This window comes from Lytechinus variegatus, chromosome 2 (genome assembly GCF_018143015.1).
Source record: "Lytechinus variegatus isolate NC3 chromosome 2, Lvar_3.0, whole genome shotgun sequence".
NCBI classification, from domain to species: domain Eukaryota; kingdom Metazoa; phylum Echinodermata; class Echinoidea; order Temnopleuroida; family Toxopneustidae; genus Lytechinus; species Lytechinus variegatus.
Window position 1 is genome coordinate 65,934,080 of NC_054741.1, and position 27,332 is coordinate 65,961,411.

The following is a 27,332-nucleotide window of genomic DNA, read 5'->3' on the forward strand; positions in this document are numbered from 1 at the left end:
AGGAAACATCCTTAAATTGGCAAGGGTCAGTAGACAGAAGCAAGCATTCCTATGTGACCTTCAAATGACGAGGTTGATAGAGTCATCTGTATGTTGAAGATATGTACGAGAAAACAGCCACTGCCTGTTCAAGGTTTCGGAAATGATTAAGTAAAGTGAAGAGGCAAAATATACAATCACTAATAACCCTGGTTCACATATGCAATCGAAAGGAGCAGTGGCGGACCGTGACCCAGGGGAGACAATGATTGGAGGGGCACTGTATTGTTTGTGAACAATGCTGTGCCCCTCCAATGCTTTGTCTCTTCCGGGTCACGGTCCACCACTGGAAAGGAGCATATCCTTAATAGCCAGTTATCCGCAACCTTTATGGTTTAGATAAGCATCTATGTATGAAAAGTATGAAAAGTGTTACAAAAAAACAATGCACCTCCCCTAATTCTAAAAAAATATGAAAAGCTTGTATGTGAAGACAAGTTATTAACCTACTCCAATTCATTGGAAAAGAGTGAAACACAATTAATCACAACTAATTCGTACATTGTAGAAAGAAGAAATTCAAATAAGTCATATTTCAAAAATTGACAAATTTGAAAAAAAAAGTTAAAATAAGTTCAAATACTTGAACCTCCTGTTTTAAGAGTTGTTATTATATTGGGAGTTTAAGAGTTTGGTTGGTGACATGATCTGATGGTATCATAATAATTACAAACCTCCATTGCCAAAATGCCAAAAGCTTTTTTTATCATGTAAAATTTTCTAGCTAATTATTATCACTACTGATGAAAGTTATTCACACAAGGTTTGTTATGGTGGGTATTTTTTAGGAGTTCCCTTTCATGGAAATATTTAAAATACATAAAAGGCTTTTCTTCATAAATACAAATTTCTGAGTTGAATAGTAAGCTACAGTCCATTGTCTATATTCTGATTTCTAGTTTACTGAAGTCAAAGAATAGTTAAAATCCATAAAGTAGACTATGGGTAGCCAAATGTGAAACACTACTTCATATCAATTTAAAATTTTTAATGTTATGCTGACACTAAGGGTCACTTTGACAAGCATTGGAATTAGCCCAAAGCAACAGCCAATTTTGCCCGAATTTTAGCCTTAATTGCCCCTAAAAATACCCTCAAACCCCCAATCATTGAGACCAACATTTCATTCAAATACCCACAGAATATGCCATTAATTTTTGCTCTCTAATCCTCCTTATACCACATACATTAATTTGTTTTAGACTTATTGACAAGGTCCAATTAACATATTTGTACTGGTACATAAATACTATTAACTTTGTGCATTTCCTATTTGCATGATGTGCAGCAAAACTAGCCTGCCAAATAAAGAGAATGGCCCCAATTGGTACAATGATAGCCCCAAGAAGAATATACCCCTTCAAAGTAAATCATTAATTTCTACGCCGTACTGATATCCACAATGCTTGGAGGAGAATCAGAAGTATAATTGCATAAACAAAATTGGAATGTCCTTGGCTATCAATTATTACACCATTATACCATTATCTAACTTCATACACTTTAATGAATACAGATCTATAAGTTTATTTTACTTTTTCAATAAATACCTCAATGAATATTAGCACTGATCAATCATTACAGATGCATGTAATAGAATACAATGAGACACTTCACTTTTCAGATCACTACTACTCCTTGACCTGGTTGCAAAATGAACCCATTTGGCAAGTTTCAAATCGAGGGCTTATCCTCACACTAGTCATCTTCCAGAAATTTTCATCAATTTAGCATAGCTATCTTAATAATGTTATATGCATCAGATTCGTTAATAGAACAGGTTAGATACAGGAACCGGGGGCTTTTTCACAAAGAGGTAATCTGCCAATTTTTGTAGCGGTTCTTCCATCCGATCACAGAAGATCTAATACCCCTTTCATATTGCGCTTTTCACCGGCGAACTTCACCGGCAAAGTTCGCCAGCAAAGGGGAAAGTGTCCAGTATGAAAGGTAAACAGGAGAACTTCACCGGTGAAGTTCGCCGGTGAACTTCTCCACCTCTAGACGTGGAGAAGTTCGCCGGTGAAAAGTTTCACCGGCGAAGTTCGCCAGCAAAGGGGAAAGTGTCCAGTATGAAAGGTAAACAGGAGAACTTCACCGGTGAAGTTCGCCGGTGAACTTCTCCACCTCTAGAGGTGGAGAAGTTCGCCGGTGAAACTTTTCACCGGCGAAGTTCACCGGTGAAACAGCCAGTATGAAAGCAAACCGGTGAACTTCTCCTCATTTAATAACGTCAGAGCTCATTTTTTCTCTCCCAAAGTCCCCTGTACCGAGATTCCGCGCGCGATAAGTTGCAAGCTCAGCTGAATGCTATGGCCAAGTAGATACCCTCGAACATAATTTTTTTTTACTAACAATATTTATTTAAAAGCACTTTTTACATGTATAAAATGCGCTAAAATATAAAAACAAGGTGGTATTGTTTGTTTTTCTCGTAATACTTCCAAAATATGTTGTAATTAATTTTTTGATACCTTTTTGTAAAAGGTAAGAAGTAATGTTTACAATTTTCTTTCGTTTTGTTCTGCAATCGCCCGTTGACTTTCGCCGGGGAAGAAATGTCAGTGCGAAAGGGTACATTTTTTTCTTCGCCGGTGAAGTGAGGAATGCGAGGCGGAGAAGTTCGCCGGTGAAAAATGAAAAGGGCAATATGAAAGGGGTATGAGAGTAACATCTACATGTTAGGCTCCATCTTACAAAAAGTTGCCATTGATCCAATCAACTATGGAAATCCAGCAACGTCAACATCTGAAATGCATTTTTGTTTGAGATATTTTCTATATATTTTTCTATTTTCATTCATTCAGTTTTCTTGAAAATTTAGTGCACTTCTCTTTGTTTACAAGGGCAACGTGCAAATTTCCAGAAGAAGAAATCATGACACTGATGGATTTCCATACAATTGAGGTTGAACGGATCAATCGCAACTCTTTGTAAGACATAGCCCAGGCATTTCTTGGAAGGTTAAGATGTGTAAGGTTGCTTAGAATGACAAGACTGGTATTCCAAGATCTCTTGACATCCATGAAGGGCTTTGAGGACCATCAGGTGACCATTTCAACATGGCCTGTAAAATGCTTTGTCTAAGAAAGTTCTGTGAGTAGGGTTCTTCAACTGGATCCCACTGATAAGAAGGCATTTAAACAAAGATTAATTGCAGATTGTGAAGGGCTCTGAGGATCCCGGTGACCATCTTTAATATGATGTTTTAAGAAGTGCTTCATGAAGAAGTTCCTTGAGTAGGCATGACAGTATCCCATCTTTAGAATGTCTCTGAGTAACTGGTTGTGTCCTTGGAAAGCATGTCCTTCAAAGCTGGTACACAGTTACTTGGAATGAGAAGACCTACATACAGAAAATGAAAAGGATGGGAAGAGGATGAAAAGGAAAATGAAGTAGAAAGGCAGAAAGAAAAAAAAAAGAAGATCAGGAGATAAGAAGGAATGGAAGTTGGCAAAGGATATTAGAAAATGACAGCAACAGCAGAGATGAAGGGAGATGAGAGAAAAATACAAGATAATTTCATTTTCGATTAGGGGTATGGTTTCTTAAATTAACTTGCAATCACTCTGTACATACAATTTGTTTATTTCATAATACAAAAGCATGGGCCGCGAGCAAGAATTGAAAAATTTCAGAAATACTTTACCTAAGAATGAATACCAACCTCGTGGAAAATTAATGAGTAATTAATAGAAGTATAAGTGAGGTTTCTGGAAAACTGTAGCATTTAATTAAACACCATGAAAGATGAACAGATTAAAGTTTAATTTCAAGTATATTTTGGTTGACCAATCTCTAAGGAATCAGAATTGAAAATATAAAAAGACCATATTTCAACTACAGCTGATGGGAATCACAACCATTGTGAATCTGACCTAGCAGACAAGAACATGTTCTAGTCGTTTGAAAATTCCAGTGAAACTTCACGAGCAACTTTACGAAACATCCCCTGGTGTTTCATCATATTTTCTTACACTTTTTTTTCATGGCGAGAGAATACTATATTTGTGCAGGTTGGGTTTTTTAACAGAGAACTGTACATTACTGTGTTGAAAGAATTTCTCCATTGACCAAAACTGTTATTAGTCACATTTGCAAAGTAAAATTATTCTGATATTTTTTGTTAGGGTGTGTTTATGCTCCCACTTTTTAGGCCAGAATCGTGATTTTGCCTCTGAAAAATATAAGCATACACAGCACTCCCATAACCATGTTTGCGATCAGCGTTCTGAAATGACATTTAAAAATGCTGATCCCGTCTCTGCGATGGAAGCATAAATGCACCCTTAGAGTAATTGAAATAAGTTCACATACTCCAGATGCATCAAGATATGTCAAAATTCTGCATCATTATTCCCTCAACATCCTATTTTACCGTTGGCTTCGATATGGTCAATATTAATGACCGAGACACTTTATATTACACTATCAATATCTGTTCAAAGAGGGCTGTACAGTAATTACATCAAATTAATTCCACTCCTGATATTTCCTGTTCATAATTGAAGTACACGTTTCAGAGGCCCTGTCTACATGTGGTTAATTTCCTTATCGCGGCACAGATATTTGATTTGAAGTATTATCATGGGGGGCAAATGATGTGTATTAAACATGTGGAATGAATGAAATGTCAGATAACAGCATGCAAACAGAATGTTGATTTCTTCTTTTTATCAGTGGTAAAAATGAAAGGGGCCCTGGGAAATTTGCCCCCCAAATAGCCCATATATTGAAATAGGGGAGTTCGGGGTTAGTTGGAACATGGGGTAAGTTGAAACATTGTAATTTTCTTTAGCGCCTGAAAGAAAATTACAATGTTTCAACTTGCCCCGCGTTCCAACTAACCTGATCTCCCCTAAAGCTTCTATTAATTAATCAATGTGATTCAAAACGAAATATTATCTGGAGTGAAGTTGGAAAAAGATCCCTAGAATAGAAATAACCCCCCACCCCCCCCCAAAAAAAAATAGTTGTTTCCGAATCATGTACAGTAAATATTTTGCATAGATTTCTTTCTTTTTTAAAAAAAATCCTTCAATAGTTTATTTTTCGCAATATTTATCCTGACTCCCCAATCATTCTGTTGAATCCATACACTTCATGAAAGACTGTTTTTTCTGTTTTTTTTTATTCTTTATTTCTCCTTCTTACCATCTCACTCTCTCTCTCTTCCCATCTCTTATTCTCCATACATGTATCTCTCTTCCATTGGTTATTTCATTGCCATTCTCACTGAAAAGTTTCCATAATAAGGGGGGAGGGGGGGGATCAGGAAAAACTGGTGAAAAATAGTAAGTAATCTCAAAATTAATTTAAAGTGTTGAAAACAGGAGACATTTAACTTCAACCCATTACAACTACATGTAGAGCTCTCCAAGAGTCATATCAATGGGGAACAGATTATAGCTCCAAGGTTTAATGGCAATATATAGTTTTAAAAGTACTCTGAGGGGTCATGAGACGTGCCCCTTTTATAGAGAAACCATTTCACAAACTCTACATGGTGTTAGGCAGCATAATTTACTAGTCATTCCTTTTAGAGCTATATAACATGAAGATGAAAAATTAAAGAATGAATTCATCTTTTCGTGAATATTTTCATCTCTTTTGAAATCAAAAGGGATATTTCAAGAATAGTAATCTATGTCAAAAAAGCTGAGAATAGGTAAGAGAACAGGATAATTCCGAATGAAGAGCTAAGAGGGGTACAGTAGTCCACAAGCTACAATAATTCATTAATTTCAAACGAATGATGCTATGAGTCCTCTGCCACAACACACTGTTTTTGCATGACAAATATGAGACACAATTTCTTCCAATTGTTAAAACTTATTGATTGTTACTCCTTTATAGTCTCTTAGTTCAGACCCACTGGTTTCTATCACACCTGACATGGAGGTTTCTGATTGCCAAGCTAGGAATAGGGAGGTAGGAGAGGATAAGGGAGTTAAATTAGGCCAACTACCACCCTTGGGGGTAACACAATGTTGACAGACTCTATTACTGCACATCTGACAAGGCTTTTGACTTTCGGCAAGGCAATACTCCATCTTAACTTGCATTTAAAAACCTGTTAAGCCTACTCTTTAGAATGTACAATGAAGATGGTGAAACGCAACATACAATAACAACAGTGATGCTGATGGCAGTTGTCTACATCTATAATGGTGAAAGAGAAGTCATGATCATTGCAATAATGGGGACAATTCTGGACCCCATTGCATAAAAGTTAATATTACAGTAAATTTGCTATCCAGTGGTAACTATTAAACATGGTAACATTGCTCATCAGCCAATCAAAATCAAATATTTCATGGAAGATACCATTGGATGGCTTTATGCAACAGGGCCCTAGTGAGGAGGATGACATAAGAACTAAAAATGTAATAAGAGAAAATGCTATCCAATGGCGAGTCTTCATGATAGAAAAACCATCGTAGTAATAACGTGGCAACAATTTTTTTTAAGGCAGCACAGATCTCCAACATCACAAGAAACTTTGATAGACTTGATAAAAATAAAGAAGGAAACAGAAGTTAAAACAGCTTGAACAAATCCACAAGCGTGACATAAATCTATCAGTTTCAGGATAAGAGAGACGTGAGATACAAGAAAATTACCTGCTCCGGGACGATCTAAACAAGATGTAATTGTGAGAAAGCGGATGTGATTTGTCACATACAGGATAGCATAAAATAAAGGAAACAGTCTGAGTTTAAAGTTTCAGTACATACTTATTCTCTGACTTAACTGGCTTAACTAAGCTTTAACACATGGAAATGAGTGTTAAGCGTGCACTTATTGCCACTCGAATCAACAGCTGTGATCTGAAGAGTTGTCAAGTGATGAGATACGAACACATTTATTACCAGATTGAGGCCTGTTTAATCAAACTGTTTGTAATGATTCAATTTAAGTAGTATCAAGAACAATGATCTCAAACTCATTACATGAAAAGTTAATTCCTCATTAGAGCTAAAAGGAGCATAACACATAGCTCATGATAATTTTCAAATAATGGATCATATTTTTCACCATTTTAACTTACTTCAAATAAAGATCACAGTATGAAACTTTCAGATTATTTCTCTAAAATCTACTACATGTTTAAAAAGCACCCTTTAAATTAAAAAAAAATAAATCAATCTTGACCTTGGTTAGACCTTTGACAGTGATGGTCTTAATTTCATTGACCCTAAATAACCTTATATTTTGATCATGTGACCTGCAAATCATGCCACATGATCAATGCTACTCTCATGTCCAAGTTTCATGAAATAGGTCCAAATATACTTTCGCAGTTATGATGACATTTGAAAAACTTAACCTTGGTCAAGATTTAAATGCTGACAACACTGCCACAGTCGGAAAGCAGTACCTACATGTATGTCTTGCTTCTGCTATGCAGGCCAAACAAAAACAGGATCTAGTTCTTTGACCAAAAAACAATTTACAGACCCAGTTTTTTTTTTAATCAATTCTACCTCCAATACATGAATCTTGGTTCACTAAAAAAAGTGGAGCAAACTGAGCCAAGTGCAGGGGTAGGGCTACGTGATTATCTTAGGTAGATTTTGATGCCTCAGAACTTGCACTTTCAAAGAGGGAACCACAGTAAGTGTCTCACCTTCATCTATTCTTTCTCAGGGTTTCTGTTAAATGTGTATGGCACCAGGACATATTTGGGTGCATCCAATAGCTCCTGACTGACAGAGCCACAATAGGACCCTTGGTAGAACCCTGGAAACACTAGTCTACTTCAAAGACTCCACCCGTAGGATTATTCCAATCTGATCAAAATTTCAGAATTGGCGGAGAAAGGAAGTAATGGTAGGATCATGAATTCCAAGCAGCTTTCTGTTTGAAACTAGAAAATGTGGGATGAGCCCAGAGGCTGTTGTAGGCCTAAAGCCACACATTTACTGTAAAAGCTGTTATTTTCGCGTACAGAATTTTTCGCGAATCGCGGTTAAATTCGCGATAAGAAGATGTACAATACATTTCCACAGCATTTCAAAGAAGGAAAACTAGTGCAATTCATGTGCAAATCTACACTCCTCAAAGTTACCATGCTGATATGTCTTTTGTACATAAATATGTCCCTGTAAAAACAGTTACAAATTGGGGAAAAAGTGGCTTAAATTTCACTCTTTTAACCTTTAGATCTAAAAATTCATCATGCCACAGGATCTATAGGGTTAAGCAATCTTTGGAATTTGTGTTTGGTTCGATTCATTTTTCAAAAAGTTGAGAAAAAAGTGCAAAATTGTGGAATTTTGTGAACAGAATGTTGGCACCTTCAAAATAGTGGTCATGTGACTTATGAATATTAATGAATATGCAAATAGCTACCCATACGTGTGTATAGAGTCAATCAGATGACAATAAAATCAAATTGTTTCATGGAAAATACATTTTAATATTACAGTGAGTGTATAAATATTGATAAAATAATGTTAGAAAATAGTTTAGGCCCTGATTTTGTTTGAGAAATTAAAAAAAGTGAAATTCTAGCTTACTTTTTGAATCACTAACTGTACTTTCTAAGCCTATTTTTTTGTACATATAGAGGTGCATATCTCCATTTTCTCAATATGCAGGATGTTTTCAATAGCAAAGCTTTGCTGTTGGGGGCATTGGCACTGACTAAGAAATGTGTCAATATTTTCGCGTGTTGTTAAATTCGCGGCCGATCAATTCGCGAAATCCGCTAAAATAAAACCCCCGCGAAAATAACAGCTCCTACAGTATAAGTGAAGTTACATACTGATGCAGAGATTCATGGTTCGCGCCTTGGTCATTTCCTTGGGATGACAATAGTAAAGGTCAGTCCAAGATGTTTTTCTGATTTATACACTATCTGAAAATATCTCCATTACACACAGAAACACACATTAAAACTTTCTGACAAAAGGGCTGTAACCGTATAAGCTATCGACGAAATATGCAGAAATCTATTGGTATTGTTATGAGTACTAAAAGGCCTCTTTGCTTACATACAAGCACTTTTAAAACACTAGATAACACTTAATAATAAAGTGCTTTATTAGCAAGGAGGTGAGCCAAGATGAAGGTGGCCTAATAAGTCCAGCTTTTCAGAAAATCTAATGCTTGAGCCACTTCCAAAAGCAGCCTCAAGATAACTTTCAGATGTAAATGTACGGTAAGTGTAACAGAGATCTCTATAATAGCACTTGTAGTTTCGTACTTTATGCTATGAGAATAACTTGATGCAGTGATTAGCGAGTCTAGAATTGAGACTATGAACTTTATGAAATAAGCAATACCCAGAGGTATTCTCCAATTGTGAATTTCCTGAAGAGATTCTTAGTCACTTTCCAGCAACAGCTTCAACTCATCTTCCACTTTTCTCTCTCTCTCAATCTCTCTATCTCTCAAACCCTTTATTATCATTATCTCCAAATCAATTTCATTTTCAATCTTTAATGCTCTTTATTTTTTGTAACCTCTTCCTACTTCAAGCTTTCTCTATTTTGTTTCCATGTGTGTCTTTTTCCTTTCATTGTTTTTTTTTATTTTTCTTTATCTCTTTTTCTTTCTATTCCTCACCCCAGTCAATGAAATTCCATTTTGCTTTTGCCACCCCCTTCCCTATCCACTCTTCCCTCTTTATTTCTTTGTCCGTTTTTCCCTCTCCCTATCTCTCTCTGGTTACCTGTCCCCTCTCGGTGTATGTCTCTCTATCCACCCCTCTATCTACCTAACGACATCTCTATGACGTATGTATCTCTATCTAGATCTATCTATCTATCCATTCATCTCTCTCTATCTACGTGTCCTCATGCATCTATCTATCTATCTATTTACTAACTATCTATCTATCTACGGTATTCATCTCTCTCTATCTAAGTGTCTACATCTATCTATCTATTCATCTCTCTCTAAGTGTCTACATCTATCTATCTATTCATCTCTCTCTATCTAAGTGTCTACATCTATCTATCTATCTATTCATCTCTCTCTACCTAAGTGTCTACATCTACAGGTATCTATCTATTCATCTCTCTCTATCTATGTGTCTACATGCATCTATCTATCTATCCATCCATCCATCCCTATATCTAAATTTATCTCTAGATCTATGTCTTTATATAATTATATCAATTCTCCTGTTGTAATCTATCCACGAATACCTATCTACGTGTACACACCTACATGTATCTTCCTATCTATCCATCCCGCTCTTTTATCTCTTTCTCATCTCTCTATACAATAAAGGCAAGCATTTCTTCAGTGTTCAGACAGCCAGGGGAATTCAGCCTGAGATCCGTACAGGATGCATGAATGATCAACCCACTTTCATGTTGTGGCATTTCAATGCTTGCCCAACAAATTAAGGCCATGTGGAAATTAAGCATTAATCATCATTTCATTGATGCAGTTGATTCCCTATGTTGCTCTCTGAATGTGTCACACCCACTTCTGTTTGGCAAACAGAGGACACAGGACGGAAAAAGGTTAACACCAATTTTCTCCGAGCAATTGTTTCATATATTCCACGTGCACATTTGGAATGCCTGTATTCCAATGAAATACAATGGCGTATTCAATACCAACGAAGCATTCAAGAAAATGAGAAAATTCCCAAAATTTTAATGACTCTCATCTTATTTCTTATCTGTCAATATAAATGCATTGAGAGTACCCTGTTTTATTTTTCCCATTTGTACTGTAATATAAAAATGTTCACTCTAGTTGGGTGGCATTGCCCTAAAAGTATTAAAACTGTTATCATATTGGACACTAGACACTGGATAGTAAGTCAATTTCCAATTATTTATAAAATTCTAATTAGTGTTAAGGGAATATACACAAGCACACAATGAAGAAAGAACAGATAAAATACATTTAATCCCAAAACACAATAAAATCATCTCTAAACTACCCCACTGGAGTAATGAACAGGCTATAAATACAATTTGAATTAGTTTCATACAGGAAGTGTTTTTGACAGGCCATGTGATGCCTTACCCTGAAAACAAGCAAATAATGATAAGGATAAAGAATTACAAGAATGAGTAAAAGGGCATGAAATGATAACCCAGACTTTGCAAAGGAAATGGAAAGAAATATTTCCATTAGGTGCAGCCACAAGCAGACTTGCAGACAGGATCAAAAAGGTTTAAGTAAATAGCTACTACATTTGATGAGGCGTGTGGATCAAGCCGTATTGGACTCAGTAGTTTTGAAAGGCCAACTATTGTGCAAAAACAACATGACCCTAAAATAGCATTGTGTTCAACCTGGCAAGATCTGGCACTGATCTCAACTTAAAAAAATAACTTTTTCTTCAAATAAAAAATCTACAAAATATTATGAGCAATAATAAAATGACATCTCAACAGTGAGGTGTTTTATATCAAAGATACATTGAGTTTACAAATGTCAAGCCGTCAGAAATTCTGAATCATTTTTAATCCCATCAGAGTTGAAATAAGCATATGATTACCACTCTTGCTGTTAAATGAATATTTCCGATGCATATTACATACTTGTCACATTTCACATGGAATCATTCAAAAGAGACATGATATTTCTTATATTTCATAGAAAGTTTTAAGCTCAATGTGGCTGTTCATATTCAAGTTGTCTGAAAGGTTAAAGCCCTGAAGATTGCTCTTATTCCAAATTAAGTACCACATCAAATCATCCAATCAGGAAGCTTTTTTAGAGCGACTGTTAACCACAAGTGAAAGAACTATTCCCCGTTTCACACAGCCAGTATTAGATCAGGTCCCAATTGCATCAAACTTACCCTACCATAAATGACAAATACCATGGTAACATTACTAAACTAAACCGATAAAATCAAGATTTCATGATAGCAAACTTTCCGTCAATCATAATCAAAGTGACTACATTCTGAAAAGAATTGATAAAGCAGAAAACAAGTAAAATTGAAACTTACCAACAAGCTTTCCTTTGTCAGTCTTGAGACGTATAATCTGCATGACAGCACCGTTCCTAGGATTGAGACGTAGGACCTCCTCTACCCTCGCCCATACACTCAATACAGCACCGGATAGGACATAGAAGGTACGACGTCTTAGACCAATGTCACAGGGTAGACCAAGCATGGCTGTCTTGCACGTTCCTTTCCTAAGTGGGTGAAAGGGAGATGATAAAGGCTTGTTAGTTGATAACATCAGTGGACTTTAAAAAAAAATATTTCAGTTCATAATTTCAGTATGATTTATAGAGTTGCGATTGATTGCAACTCTTTCTGCAATGGGCCCCAGATGCACTTCAGAAATCACAACTTGTCTGACTGAAAAAGGAGGAAGGCTTTGCTTTAAAAAATGAGAGAAACCATGTCTACAGGGGAATTTGTTAAAACTATCAAGAAACCAAGTAGATTCCAGCAAAAAATTCATAGTTCAGGGGTTGGTATGAATCTATTGTATCATCCCCATCACACACATACACACTCATGGAATAAGAGTGGAGGCCAACCATGCATTATACCAAATGGGATAAGAGTTGAGACTACCAATGCATTAGACCAAATGGGATAAGAGTGGAGACTACCAATGCATTAGACCAAATGGGATAAGAGTGGAGACTACCAATGCATTAGACCAAATGAGATAAGAGTGGAGACTACCCATGCATTAGACTAAATGGGATAAGACTGGAGACCATCCATGCATTAGACTGAATTGGATGAGAGTAGGGACTACCCATGCATTAGACTAAATAGGATAAGACTGGAGACCATCCATGCATTAGACTGAATGGGATGAGAGTAGGGACTACCCATGCATTAGACTAAATGGGATAAGACTGGAGACCATCCATGCATTAGACTGAATGGGATGAGAGTAGGGACTACCCATGCATTAGACCATATGGGATGAGAGTGGAGACTACCAATGCATTAGACAAAATGGGATGAGAGTGGAGACCACCCATGCATTAGACCAAATGGGAGGAGAGTAGAGACCATCTATGCATTAGACCAAATGGGATAAGCGTGGAGACCATCCATGCATTAGACCAAATGGGATAAGCGTGGAGACTACACATGCATTAGACCAAATGAGATGAGAGTGGAGACTACCCATGCATTAGACCAAATGGGATGAGAGAGGAGACTACCCACACATTAGACCAAATGGGATAAGCGTGGAGACCATCCATGCATTAGACCAAATGGGGTGTGGGTGGCGACTACCCATGCATTAGACCAAATGGGATGAGAGTGGAGACTACCCATGCATTAGACAAAATGGGATGAGAGTAGAGACTACCCATGCATTAGACCAAATGGGATAAGAGTGGAGACTACCCATGCATTAGACCAAATGGAATAAGCGTGGAGACCATCCATGCATTAGACGAAATGGGATGAGAGTGGAGACTACCCATGCATTAGACCAAATGGGATGAGAGTGGAGACTACCCATGCATTAGACCAAATGGGATGAGAGTAAAGACTACCCACACATTAGACCAAATGGGATAAGCATGGAGACTACCCATGCATTAGACCAAATGGAATGAGAGTGTAGACTACCCATGCATTAGACCAAATGGGATGAGAGTAAAGACTACCCACACATTAGACTAAATGGGATAAGCGTGGAGACTACCCATGCATTAGACCAAATGGGATGAGAGTGGAGACTACCCATGCATTAGACAAAATGGGATGAGAGTGGAGACTACCCATGCATTAGACCAAAAGGGATAAGACTGGAGACTACCCATGCATTAGACCAAATGAGATAAGCATGGAGACTACCCATGCATTAGACCAAATGAGATAATAGTGGAGACCACCCATGCATTAGACCAAATGAGATAAGCGTGGAGACTATCCATGCATTAGACCAAATGAGATAAGCGTGGAGACTATCCATGCATTAGACCAAATGAGATAAGCGTGGAGACTACCCATGCATTAGACCAAATGAGATAAGAGTGGAGACCATCCATGCATGAGACCAAGTGGAAGAAGACCAAGAGGCAATCCACAATATTTAACCTAAATTGACATCTTCCTGATCAACATACCAGTATCAGACTGATCTACATGTACATGTACATCACATTGTTAACCTATGTCGATGCATTATCCTTGGGGGTGACAAACCAAAGGGGTATTTAATCAAAAGTAAAATCATGAAGGATCTGTCCATGTCTCAAGGGATTTGAGGTCTAATTATTTACGCATTATGGGATGCTTAAAATACAATGGGTGAGCTTCTCGCTTCTCCTGTTTCCAATTATAAAGAAGATATACAGGAAGTCAGAGTGTCATCTGTAATCATCATCATCACATGAGGATCACAGAGGAGAGATGAAAAACAAAGAGAGAAGTCATCCCCTAGTCAAGATCTGTCTGGACGTCGCAAAGACAGATGAATCCAATCCACCCTCCAGAGGAAACGAGCATGTCCTCTGATGACATAGAGGGAGGAAAGGCCCAGGAACAAACATAGGAGACGGTCCAAGGGAAACACTGCAAGTCATCCATTACTTTCATTATCTCTGTCATGATGTCTTTCATGAGGTCTTTCATGACTCCTGGCTCTTCGTCTGAACTTCTCTTAAGAAGACAATGCCAGACCTGGCATCGTAAAGCCCTTTTATATCATAAAATTCATACATGACATACATTTATATCACACACTGCAAGTCATCCATTACTTTCATTATCTCTGTCATGGTATTTTACATGATGTCTTTCATGACCCCTGGCTAAAATTCTCCAAGCAGACAATTCTGGGCTTGGTGTCGGAACACTGTTATTGAAGCTGAATCCTACAATTCTCTCACACTGCAAGTCATCCATTACTTTTATTATCTCTTTCATGAGGTATTTCATGAAGTCTTTCATGACTCCTGGGGCCATCTCATGAAGTTGTCAGCACTGACAAGATGTCATTTTAAAACATGTTTCCATAGCAACGACAGTCAGACACCTGCACTTCCCAGCAAATTGAAACCATGGAAAATTGTCAGATCTGAGAACATATCAGAAGATCAAATGCCTTGTTAGTTGTTGGTGTTAACTTCTCCAGGAAGTCAATTCCAGACCTGGCATCAGAAAACTTAAACAAAATCCTTTACAATTCTCTCACATACTGCAAGTCATATCTCTTTATTGATATCTTTCATGACTCCTTCATCTTTTTCTAAACTTCTCCAAGAATTTATTTCTGGGTAAATATTAAACAACTTCATTTTACTGAAGAAAAATGCTATAATTTCATAACACACTGCAAGTCATCCATTGGTTTCACTGCCATGATGTTGTTTACAACATATAATTTCTATCAACAAATGTCCTACAATTCTATAAAACACAAAAAGTAATCACCAATTCTCATTATCTATGTCATGATGTATTTTTTGTCTCTCTTTCTCCTCCCTCACCCCTCCTTCCCCTTCCTCTATTCTCCTTCTACTTGTCCTAATCCAGTTTCATAAAAATTGTCATGGATAACAAATCCTTTAATTGTGGGACTGATTCAGTCTTGGCCAATCAAATTCAAGTATTTCAGTAGCTTATAATATTAGCTTGGAACTAGATTTTTTTTTAAACAGGGCGCTGTCCTCCATGCTTGGCAAACTCATGGCTACATATCACACTGTCTCAAGATGAGTTGAGTCATGCCACTATGGAGACAGAACTGAAATGAGCATCAAAGATCTATAAATGTGATACAGGAAAAGTATGGTGTCTCCAGCGAAGCCTTTTGTGTGTTGACTGAGGGGTGGAAATAATAAGCACATTCACTGAACAGCTAAAGTTCAAGTACAATAGCATGGTTATTTTCACCATTAAAATTCTCTGCTCTTGCACACTGAAGTGAATACAAAATATGCTTTAAAACAGATATTCAGCATTGAAAATTAAAAATAGATATTGAAACCTGGTGCCACTGCCAGTTCATGTTTTTATAAGGTGCAAAAACAGACTTTTAATTCTAATAATCTCCAAGGACATTGTACATGTAGAAAATCCCTACTTCACTGTGTACTCAAAAGCAGAGTGGCAATTTCAAATTTAGTATTGCGACTACTGGCCTACAAAAATCTTCGAGTTCTTTACTGATGATATTCTCTTTTCATGAGTATGATACATTTTTCCTCAAATCAAAATCCACATATAATTTCTTTTCATGCCACACATTCATCAATGCTTGTTGATTTCAAAACTTACTTAGCATTTCATTTTTGCAAATTCTTGAATTCTATGGTCTGAAATTCATAAATTATAATGAAGTTGAACTTAATGAATTTATCCACGTAACACATTCTTCAAAGCACTTTTATTAATATAAACTCAAATTGAAATTCATGTGATCTAATATCCATTCACTGAAGAAGTTAAAGTTTGGATGGAACTTCTGCATGAAAGAAAGAAGAGTCTCTTGGGATCTATATGTTGTGTTTATCAATAAATGCAGACTATCAAGGGAATTGCGGGCAATTGTCTGGAAGGTTGTGGAAAATTAAGAAACAAGAACATTCATGACAGTGACTAAGATAAAAGTGAAAGAGATACACTTCCGATGAATTTGAGAGTAAGAGTGGAGGAAGGGGGAGGGACAAGGGAGAAGAGAAAGAAAGTGGAGGGAGAGTGGACAAATGGTGGTAGAAGGAGGAAGAAAAGGAGAAAAGGAAGAGGTAGAAGAAGGGGAAGAGGATGGAGAAGAGAAGGAAAGAAATTTTTTTTTCGACATTTGGGATGAAGGAACTTGTTTCATAAAAAAGATAGACATTCTTAGGACTCCTTAAAAGAAATTTGGTGATTCACTCAATCTTTCTTAGAATTTACAAAAAGTGCTCTTGCCATCAAGGACATTTCCAAAAGTGCAAATCAGGGTCTTATAACCATATTAAGAACTTGATCAGTTGGACCCATGATGAAAGGGTTGAAGATATACATCACCGGGTAGGTGGATACAGTTGACATGCAAGCTGACAGATACATCAGTCAGTGCTGAAACTCGCTTATCACTAACACAATACAGAGTTACCAGGACTACAGGTAGCAACCTGCTGCTTCCTCTCTTATCCAGTATGAGGATCATTCACACACAGGAACAGTCAATAGAAATTATTACTAAAGAGGTGTTGCAAGAAACATTTTGTAATCAAATTCAATTAATAGATCACTTTTAACTACAGCTTTTCAACTGATACTTTCCTCTCCAAGAAGCATAGCAGCAATCGACAGACTCACAATCAGTTATTGGATATAAAACCAATTTTCAATTGATTGCAAATATCCATTGCTAACTTTCAATTGATTAACTTCATCTTTGTACAGTTTCTCAATTTTACTTTCTGCTCCAAGAGGAACTGTATACCAGCAATATGTTGAAAATTTGTAATTTTTGGAAATAAAGAGTTATTGATTCATATTCTTTACTTGCAATCAATTGCATGCTTCGTCAATATTCAACTATCAATAGCGATTTATCCTTTAATGTACAACCAACATAAGCTCTTGATATTAGCAACACACTTTAGCATTCACAAAACATAAAACACTTCTCATAATCCAGAAAAATTTAACAGTTTTTAAAGCTTTTCACAGAAAAATGGGGCTGCAATCATTAACTTTGCTGCATCAGCAACTACACCACCCATGAAAAAGGTCTGAAGAAGTGTGCAGACTCGCAAGTGAAAGTTTAACCAAATTTTGAAATTTGGCATTAAATTAGCATTTTATAATTCAAGATTTTCATGATTATAAAAAAACAAATCTTTTTATTATATCCTCACATCAATAAAAAAAACTTTCAGTGGTATTTTAGACTGTTTCGTAAAATTTGTTATAGAATGTGACTGTTACACACTCCTGTAGCTGTGCAATTTGATTGGAAGAGGGCCAATCCGTTGCAAAACACAAGCAAAAAACATTTACGCAACAGAGCCTTTATCAACATCACCACAACCCAGTTAAATTTCTGGTGCATTTATTTCATTAACACTTAACAGCAGTTCTTTTAATTAAGCTTTGAGGGAAAGGGGTAAGAAAGAAAGAGGAGATAAGCTCAATATTCCTACAAAGATAGCAAGATATGAAAACACTTAGATTTTTTTTTTCCTTCAGAAAACGGTAAGTTGATTCTCTCTAATGATGCAAAAAAGGAAGCTTATGATCCAACATCTACAAAGTGGCATCCTTGAAAATCCAGATAATCACATGATCCTCTTCAAAAAATCAAAATGGGTGAACTAACAATGCCAAAAGTAGGGAATTTCGAATCTGAAGGAATAAGAAACAAACGCATATTTGCCTAGTGTACATTAAACAATACCTGGAATTTTAGACAAAATTGAACCAACCATCTTTGAATCAAAGACAGAAATAATAAAGCATCACCATACCGTTGGCTGAGATTGCCAAACTGGCAGAAGAGAAGTGGGCCAGAGCAACGAGCTGCGACACGAGGTGAGCTGGATGTATTGTATGCCTACCAAAATAATTATTTTTGTTGGTACACTGTACACGATTCAGACATCCAAGTTTTTATTGTTAATATACAGTATGAATAACCTCTTAAATCTGAATGCTCAGGCAATCCCCCTCCAACCTCAAAGCTTGCTAATTACAACAGCAGCAGGTAATGCGTTGATTTTGAATCCAGGACAAATTCAACAATTGGTACTTGTATTAGTTTTCATGTGTGAATGGGGCCACTCAGTGTGACTCATGCATGAGAGAGCTAGCTGGGAGAGGGAAAAGGAAAGACAGAGGGAGACAGACAGGATGAAGGAAGGGATTAGAGAATACGTCTTGGGGAGAGGAGATGACTAGGATGAAATGTAACTTATGAATGGGTCTGTCCAGGGGAATTTGACTTTTCATTAAATATTTGATGATTTTTTTTTATAGGATGTGCATCTGCATGTACATCTAGTTATGACCCTTTAAGAATCAAACCTATTTCACAATATTCATACAATGGTTTGTGAATATTTCATCCTCCTGCAGATAACTTTTTTCTATCACATTGGTTCTTCAGTTATAGTAATTTACATGTACATATACATTAACCTAGATGACCTTTGATTTTGCCCCCTCGCCCACCCACAAGCAGATCTTTGTCACTCCAATACATATTAGGTAATAATTATAATAATAAAAATAGCATTTATGACGTGCCAATTATCTACATTACTTTGCCTAATCAATGACACACCATAAATAACCCTGGCTTTAGCTCCAGCTGCTAAAGGCAGTTGGTACATTCAAGGAATGAATCCTGCTGGGTACCCATGAAGTCGAAAGTCCATCAGTCAAATGATTGCCTAATCATCTTAAGAAAATCAATTTATTTACCACGCTAGTGACTTCAAGTCACACAAAATATTAAGTAAAACGGCACTCCAATATATGGGCAAAATTTCAAATTGATCTGCATAATGATTTAATTTTCACATTGTCAGGTATATAGCACTTCATGGCCTAGAAGAATGAGTCAGAGGAGAGACAGTGGGCTGTGACAATAAATGATAAACTGGTGAACATTTGTGCTAAAAATGAAAAGAAATATAATGGATGTCATGACAGAAAATAAGAGACAAAGTATGACGTGGTAGATACAGGAAATTGACATAGATAATGAGATGAAAATAGAAAGAGTGAAATATTAATGGAGGAAAGGGAATATGGATAGTAACCCAGAAAAGACAAGCAAGATATTGAAGATATTCCAGTTAAATACACAAGTTACTATGGCAACTTAGAACTCCATTTATATAAAACCAATAAGAAATAGAAAACCCATGAATAACATGTTTATAGCAGATAAGGTAATTTCAGACCTACCAACTTCTGGATATGAAAATCTGCATTCTGTGAACCCCAAAACTCTATTTTTTTTTTTTTTATTATTTTTTTCCTCATACTATTAGTACACAATACATGAAAAATTAAAATTTGAGTTTTTTCACCTAGAGAAAATATTCAAAGTTGTTTTTTACAATTAAACAATGGGAAATGAAATATAAACATGTTTATTAGATTTTATAAACTAGTAGCCTACTATATATCCAAATGACATCATTCTGTCTTGAATACTCACAATTAACTTATAAGATTTGATAAATTAATACTGAACCTTTGAAATCATCTTTTAATTAACTTACTCTCATAAAGAAATAACTTCAAAATAATCAAATCTACAAAAAAAAATATTTGAAACATCATATAACAAAATATTTCATGTGTAATATTTTATTTCCACACTACTCATATCATGCATGCTACATTCTGTTAAAAAATGCATAATCCAGAGGGCAATGCCATGAAAAAATCAAACATGCAACCCACACTTTTCTCTATTTTTACTTCACTTATCAAGCAATGATAATTAGAGAGATTACACCTTTCCATATGAAGCACAATGAAGAGAAAAATTATTTCCAGAAGCTGTATATGGGGTTCAATGGCCAAGAAATTGCCCTAAAAGTATTCATGGTTGATTTGCATCCAATTTTACAAGAATTTCCAGCATCATAATTGAATTAATTTTCTCTATTCAAATCATCCTGGTGCAAGGGTTAAAGGGGAAGTTCATGACAATCAGTTGGCTTTTAACAAAATAAAGAAATAACTTGGAGAAACTTAGATAAGAAAAAAAACAAAAATAGTGGGGTTACACTTTTTTAAGCTTTTGATTTGGTAAAGTCATAGAAGAGCAGCTCTTTCACATGTTGTGTGATATAATCATAAATTCCCCAAAATGCAGTTTTCTAAAAAAATTGAAATTGTTTTTATTTGTATAAGGAAATAATTTAATTCATCATAATTTTCCATAAAGACTGAAATTCATGGAATGCATATTCCATGATTTACAGGGAGCTACTGGCAAATGACGTCGCAGATTAAAAGCTTTATACAATTTACGTCTCTCTTATTCTATGATCAGCTTTCATCCAACTTTACTAACTTCTCTAGTTTTCTGCTCTCATCAAAACCAACTTATTGTAAGGGTACAAACGTAATCTCTTTAATTTGCCTTGAAAATGGGCATTCAGTGCTTCCCATCATGCACAAGTAAAATATACAAGCACCCATAATCTCTTAAATTGGCCTTGAAAATTGGTAGTAATGAAGAAAAGGGCATTCAATTCTTCCCATCATGCACCAGAAAAATTGAAAAATACAATCTCTTACATTTTCCTTGAAATTGATCGCAATTGAGAAATGTGTATTCAATGCTTCCCATCATGCAACAGAAAAATGTAAAAACATTGATAAACTCACCAGAAGACATGGGCACACTTGCTCTCCGAGGCGGCATAGAGGGCGTCCCAGAATGGTTTAGCTTCATCAGGTAATACCTTCCTGAATCGTAGCTTGAGATCACTCACTGTCTCAAGTTTACTCTGCAGACCGATGTTTGGTTTGAAGAGCTGTAAGGCACTTTTCTTAGATGAGCTGGATGGAGGAAAGCGGGCAAGGATTGCCACTTTACGACCAAACTTCATCTGAAAGTTAGAAATAATAAGTTGCGATAACATTTTTTTAAGTTGAAGAATTTGTGTTTGGTGAAAATAGCACATGTTGAACCATCAAATTAATTGTATACAGTCATTGGTCAAGGGAGAAGGAAATTGGCAAAAAATCTGTTAAGTGATAGGTTCGCACCATATTTTTTCATTAATATTTTCTTTTTATATTTTTTTCATGCTAAATTGCAATAACATATAATTTCATGCACAGATTTAATGTGAATTCTGCTTCTAGCCTAAATTCATGAGTGTATAATTTTTACTCTTACTGATTAAAGTCAATTAATATCATAATCATCATAATGGAAAAGTTACCGTAATTATTACCTCCGTACGATATGGGTTCATAATCTAACATGTACCCAATGATCTTCAATGAAGTATGGATGTTACAATTTTCTGATGTTATCAAATCAGACAAATATAGGACAGAACTACAGAATTGATATTCAGTATTAACCCTATCTAGGCCGGGGTATTTGGGAGTTCATATGGCCCGGGGGGGGGGCGCCTCCCAGGCCCCCCTTGAAATCTCGGCCGTTGACCGCGCAATCGCGCCGAAAATTGGCACACAGGTTGTCTGGGATATAACCTACAAAATGGTATAGTAATTTATTTCATGCGAATCCTTTTTACGTAATTATGCTCATTCCTGCATAATTAGTATGCGAAATCATACTTTTTCCTCTAACTCCATAAATAAAGCTCAAAATATTCTAATTTTTGGCATAGAAACTCTTTGTGATGTTCTTAGCAAGTGTACATGAAAAGAATTGTGATATCAGATCAATTTCTTATGTATGATATTGTTTTGCAATTTCTTATGTATTTCTTTGTTTTTTGGACCTTTTGTTGTTCAGTGTTTTTTCAATGAAATTCGTTGGGGACTCTTCTAAGATCATAAACAGCATAAAATACATACATTAAGGCTAGCAAAACTAAAAATAATCATACATTTATGATTTTTGGTTGAAAACACAATTTATATTGACTTTGTACACGAAATCACGTTTTTGAGCAATTTTTGGTCCGACATGCACTTACATAACGTTGCGTAACTTCGGAACCACATACCCGGGTGACGCAATTATGGTCTCAAAAGTTGCGCAAGATTGGAAAGTAAAAAGTCAGCCAGCAGCGCGGTCAAAAAACTTTGCGCGGTGAAAATATCGCGCGACTCGTTGAGGGGGGCCTCCGAGGCCCCCCCCCGGCCTAGATAGGGTTAATGCTTGGGTATTGATACTAACCACCTGTGAGATGTAAAATCCTTCCTCAGGATGTGAAAGCTCTGACCACATGTCGATTGCCTGCCTCCACGACATACCCCTCTCTGCACCAACCTAAAAACACAATGTAATCATAAAATTAAATTCAATATCATATCAATGATGAACTCTGACCACATGTAAATTTGTGTACTTCGTCATACATGCACTACAAATGCTCATTATCATGAGAGGCTTGTGAGTCAGCGACATACAAGATAGCATTGGCTGTGGGTAAGAACTGAAAATTTTAATAAATGTTTAACTGCAAAATGAAACCTAAGAATAGAGAAGAATGAGGATTATTCAGCAGAACTATATATCTGAGATCCCAGGGTGAAAATGAGGTTTGTAATCACTTTGAAAGAGAAACCCTCTACAATGCATGGTGAGGAATACAGTGACAAATTCAATTATGTGAAGAAGTTGAAGAGATCAATCTTGAATATGAAGGTGATTTGGTATCATCAAATTCAAACTTGATATATCCCATTAAGAAAGTGAGTGAGGCTGATAAATACTAATAATTTATACCACTGATCAGCACATGTGGGAAAGTGATATGTCATACCCCAAGGAAAGGCCATCTAATCACAGAATATCTTTGCTTATTACTGAGCAACTACACACGTTGTCCCACAATCATTTTGCACATATTCATTTATACACAAACAATTAATGTCATTTTGTTACATTTCTACATTTCGTCTTCAGATTGTCACTTTAACTGGAAAAGATCTGCAATGTAAATGTCATTTCAATATTGATCAAGTTAAAAACTGATCTGCAAAACATGTCACTATGTGTTTACCTTGTGAAGTTCATTTGTAGCATTGCCTGACATAGCGACATATGTGTCAGTATGTATCCTCCTAATATCCATTCTCTCATTGCTGATATCTGTTGAAAAAGATCAAACAGTATGCAAATTAATAATTTTCGCCTATTTATGGTGGTATTAGAGAAAACTCTCCCCCCCCAAAAAAAAAAAAAATAAAAAAAATAAAAAAATCTAAACAAACCAACTCATTTCAAACTCATATCACTTGCCTCAGCAATAAGACAATTGTGAATTATTCAACCCTAATAGTCCCGGTGGAGAGGGGCATTATAGCCCTTACATTTAAAAAAAAATGAATTTGGCACATAAGGTTTCTTACTGCACCTCTATCGAGACTTTTAAAATCTTCTGAAAACTTTTATTCAACTCTTAGCTCTTTATGCACCATGAGCACTTATTATTACTAAGCAGCTCACTAACTTTTTACCTTCAAGAAACAAATGGAATTTAGAGAGCAATAAATCAAAATGGCATAAATCAATGAAATTTACATTATCGATAGACAAGGATTACTAAATGAAAAAAAAAAATAGTGATTGAGAATGCAAGAGCGTGGCCATCACAACAACTAGCTTTAAGTATACAATGAAAAATTTGCTTCTGTCATTTTATACATGAATATTTTCCATCTTACGTTTCCTTTTGACCTAAGCTGACATGATAATATGAACCATGGACAATTGTTGTTGCGGCATTCATATTTTGCCCCCACTGATACATTTGTTGAGCATTCATTTTATTTAGTAATTCATGCCCACCTCCCCGCTCACATCTATCTCTCGTTCCCTTTCCTTCTCTTCTTTTCTCTGCTGCCCTTTCTTGTATTGTTTATTGTATTGTATTTTTGTCTACAAGGCATATCCCGCCACAAGCCTCAGCTTTTAGGGTATACGCCTTCTTCTTTAAACCCAACATGTACATACTTATATTCTTCATAATAAATTGATTTTTGTATGAATTAATGTTTACCAAAAATATAATGAGATGGAAGAAAATAAATGTTTATTTAAATTGAATGAGTTGTTGGCTTGATGACGGTGGCTGCCAATAGTGGAAAATCATCACACACACAAAAAAAAGTCACATTTCTACCTACCCATAATACCCGCATCCCACTGGCCCTCCTTCTTTGCCCTTGATATAATGGTGACCATGGTATCACTGAAATACTTGAAGAGAGAATTCTGAAGATCCACTTCCATACCTAGGAGGCGATTCAAGAACTTGGGCATACTGTTGTAATCTGGAGAAAAAAAATGAAAGGTTTAAACACAAATGCTAGTTGTGGTAACAATATATAAAATTTGGTCAAACAGAATCTAACAAAAACACCAACAAAGTGCTTGTATGAATTTTATCAAAGAATTATCTGCCAAAGGATTCTTGTTGCAAAATGTGTTATTGTTGAGAAATGGACAAAATAAACATGGTATTCAAGCCAAGTGTTGGGTTTTATTCACAGCAACTTTAATACACTATCCCACATGTGCTTATCTGGGTAGGAGATTTAGTGGACATTTTTTGTTTTTCTTTCGAGTAAGATTTCATCAGTTTTAAAAAGAGAGATTTACGATAGACAGATAATAGTAAGATGATATGGATACAAGATATTGTCATAAAATCATTAGTTTAGTATTTAAGAGATGATATTGAGGAAATAACTTTACCTTTCTCAAAGAAGTACATGTCATGTTCCTCATTATGGGACAGGAGACCAACACCAACTAAGGCTTTCTTCACTTCTACAATAGAAAAAAAAGGATATGGTAAAGACGTATTGAACAATTAAGTTTACGGCAAAATAATAAACGTTTTGTATATCTGACCCCTTTTTTTCATGCTTACTTCGCTTCATGAACTATGGAAGCAAAATAAATTAGAGCGCATTTCACATTTTCACATGATTTTAAATGCATATCATCTCAGGGAGGTTTTACGTACTTGGCACTGCCATTTAGGGTGAGAAAAAATGTTAAAGTTAGACAAGAGCCAACATTCTTTATTATATCCTAAATAAATTAAATCCTGTATGCTGATTGGTTTAAATAGCATCATGTGACCAAACATATTCTCACTATTTTGCAATTATGTGGAAAATGAAACGACCATCGAAGAAAATGTGCCAGTCTGTGACATCAATGATTGCATAGTCGACTATTCCATCACTGATGTCCCAGATCATTATGGCGCAAGCACTAATATGTGTTCCACGCACTGAGCGCGTAGCTAAGCACTTAGTAGGTCAGTAAGCGCAGCTGGTTTGGTTCAGATTAAAAAAAAGGATGAACTAAGAGTACAAGAACTAGATTATCAAGATCTAATTTATTAAAGTAGGATATAAAACATATATATCAGACCTTTATTTTGAAAGTATAGAAGGAATTATTCATCCTTGGTTGTACTAGCAAAATCACTTTTTTTCCCTCAGGGTGAATCGGGAAAAAATAGCAATGCCAGTCCAACCTCTGATGAATAATTCCCGCTATACTTACTCAAAGCCTGGTATATTTGTATACTGTTTCCTCGTTCAATTCAATTCAAATTTATTTCCCCAGATAAAGATATACATCTGTACAAATCGTTGACCTTATGGAGATACATTATGTGTGGAGGGGTCAGAGAAAAGCACAACTGCTTGTATAAATTGTATAATTTGGCCAAGACTTACCAACGAAGAATTGGTTTCCCCCAGGTGGTTCTACAATAGGAGTGTCAAGGTCTAGAATAGTTTTCATTATCAGCTCCAAGGCCTCACGACCATACTGTCAATTGGGAGAGAGAACAAAACATACTATCAGGAAAGATTACTGCAGGGTTACTCATCCTTAATATGCAATGTATTTAAAAAGTAATATACTAAATACTTCTTGTGGGCAAGTCAAGTGTTTCACAATACATGCACTGACAAAGCTCATTAGCCAATGCCTTTTTAAAGATAAATAAAAGTAGTTGCAGTGAACACTGATTTCACGAGAAAGTATGTAAAACCAGGCTTAATTGTCACTTTATCATTGAGGATCTAGATCTGGTACAGTTAGGTAGACTTAACTTTGTGAAATCTTGAAATCTATGCTGAAAAAGGTTCACACTGAAGATCACCAACACAGATAAGCGCACGTGGGACAGTGTATTATCATTGCTTTGAATGTCAGCCCGACGCTTGACCCGAATCCCATGCTTATTTGCTAATTTCTCAGCAATTACACAATTTCTTCCAGAATCCTTTGGCACATATTTTTTATTTATACAAACAGACACTTTGGTGGTAATTTCATTGGATTCTGTACGAACTCATTTTGAAATCGTTACCAAAACTGGAATTTACCTTTAAAACCACCCGATAGCAAATGGTTCTACAACCTGCAGGTTATCTAAATCCAAGACTAAGAGACAATTACATGAAAAACAAATCTATATGGGCTGATTCAGTAAAAAGTAAACCAAAGTCCAATGTCATCACACACTTACCTTGGTATCGATGTTGAATCTACTCAAATCTTTGGATTCTGTAGCTCTCCTATCACCATGAGTAAGTGCGCCCTACAAATCAAAGACAATATCAAAATGGTATATTCTAAATTGAAAACCAAGATCGCACATTTATTCATATCAAAACAAACATCACTTGAAACATGATTCAAAACTTACTAGCATTAAAACTGATCATCAATGCTAGATAA

The 27,332-nt window shown here is 36.0% G+C and overlaps 1 protein-coding gene across 2 annotated transcripts in view; it reads right to left on the reverse strand.

Annotated features, from left to right (window-relative positions):
- Nucleotides 1-2,709: 2,709 nt before the first annotated feature.
- LOC121408694 (protein strawberry notch homolog 1-like) overlaps nt 2,710-27,332 on the reverse strand; it is a 51,628-nt gene continuing 27,005 nt past the window's right edge. For both annotated transcript variants that reach the window (XM_041600241.1, XM_041600242.1), the window contains 9 exons: nt 27,121-27,192; nt 26,321-26,414; nt 25,320-25,394; nt 24,749-24,895; nt 23,623-23,711; nt 22,794-22,886; nt 21,299-21,522; nt 11,972-12,162; nt 2,710-3,384 (listed from right to left, as the gene is read on the reverse strand). In XM_041600241.1, coding sequence (XP_041456175.1) covers nt 3,302-3,384; nt 11,972-12,162; nt 21,299-21,522; nt 22,794-22,886; nt 23,623-23,711; nt 24,749-24,895; nt 25,320-25,394; nt 26,321-26,414; nt 27,121-27,192 — 1,068 coding nt within the window. In that variant the 3' untranslated portion in view covers nt 2,710-3,301. The remainder of the gene's footprint in view (nt 3,385-11,971; nt 12,163-21,298; nt 21,523-22,793; nt 22,887-23,622; nt 23,712-24,748; nt 24,896-25,319; nt 25,395-26,320; nt 26,415-27,120; nt 27,193-27,332) is intronic.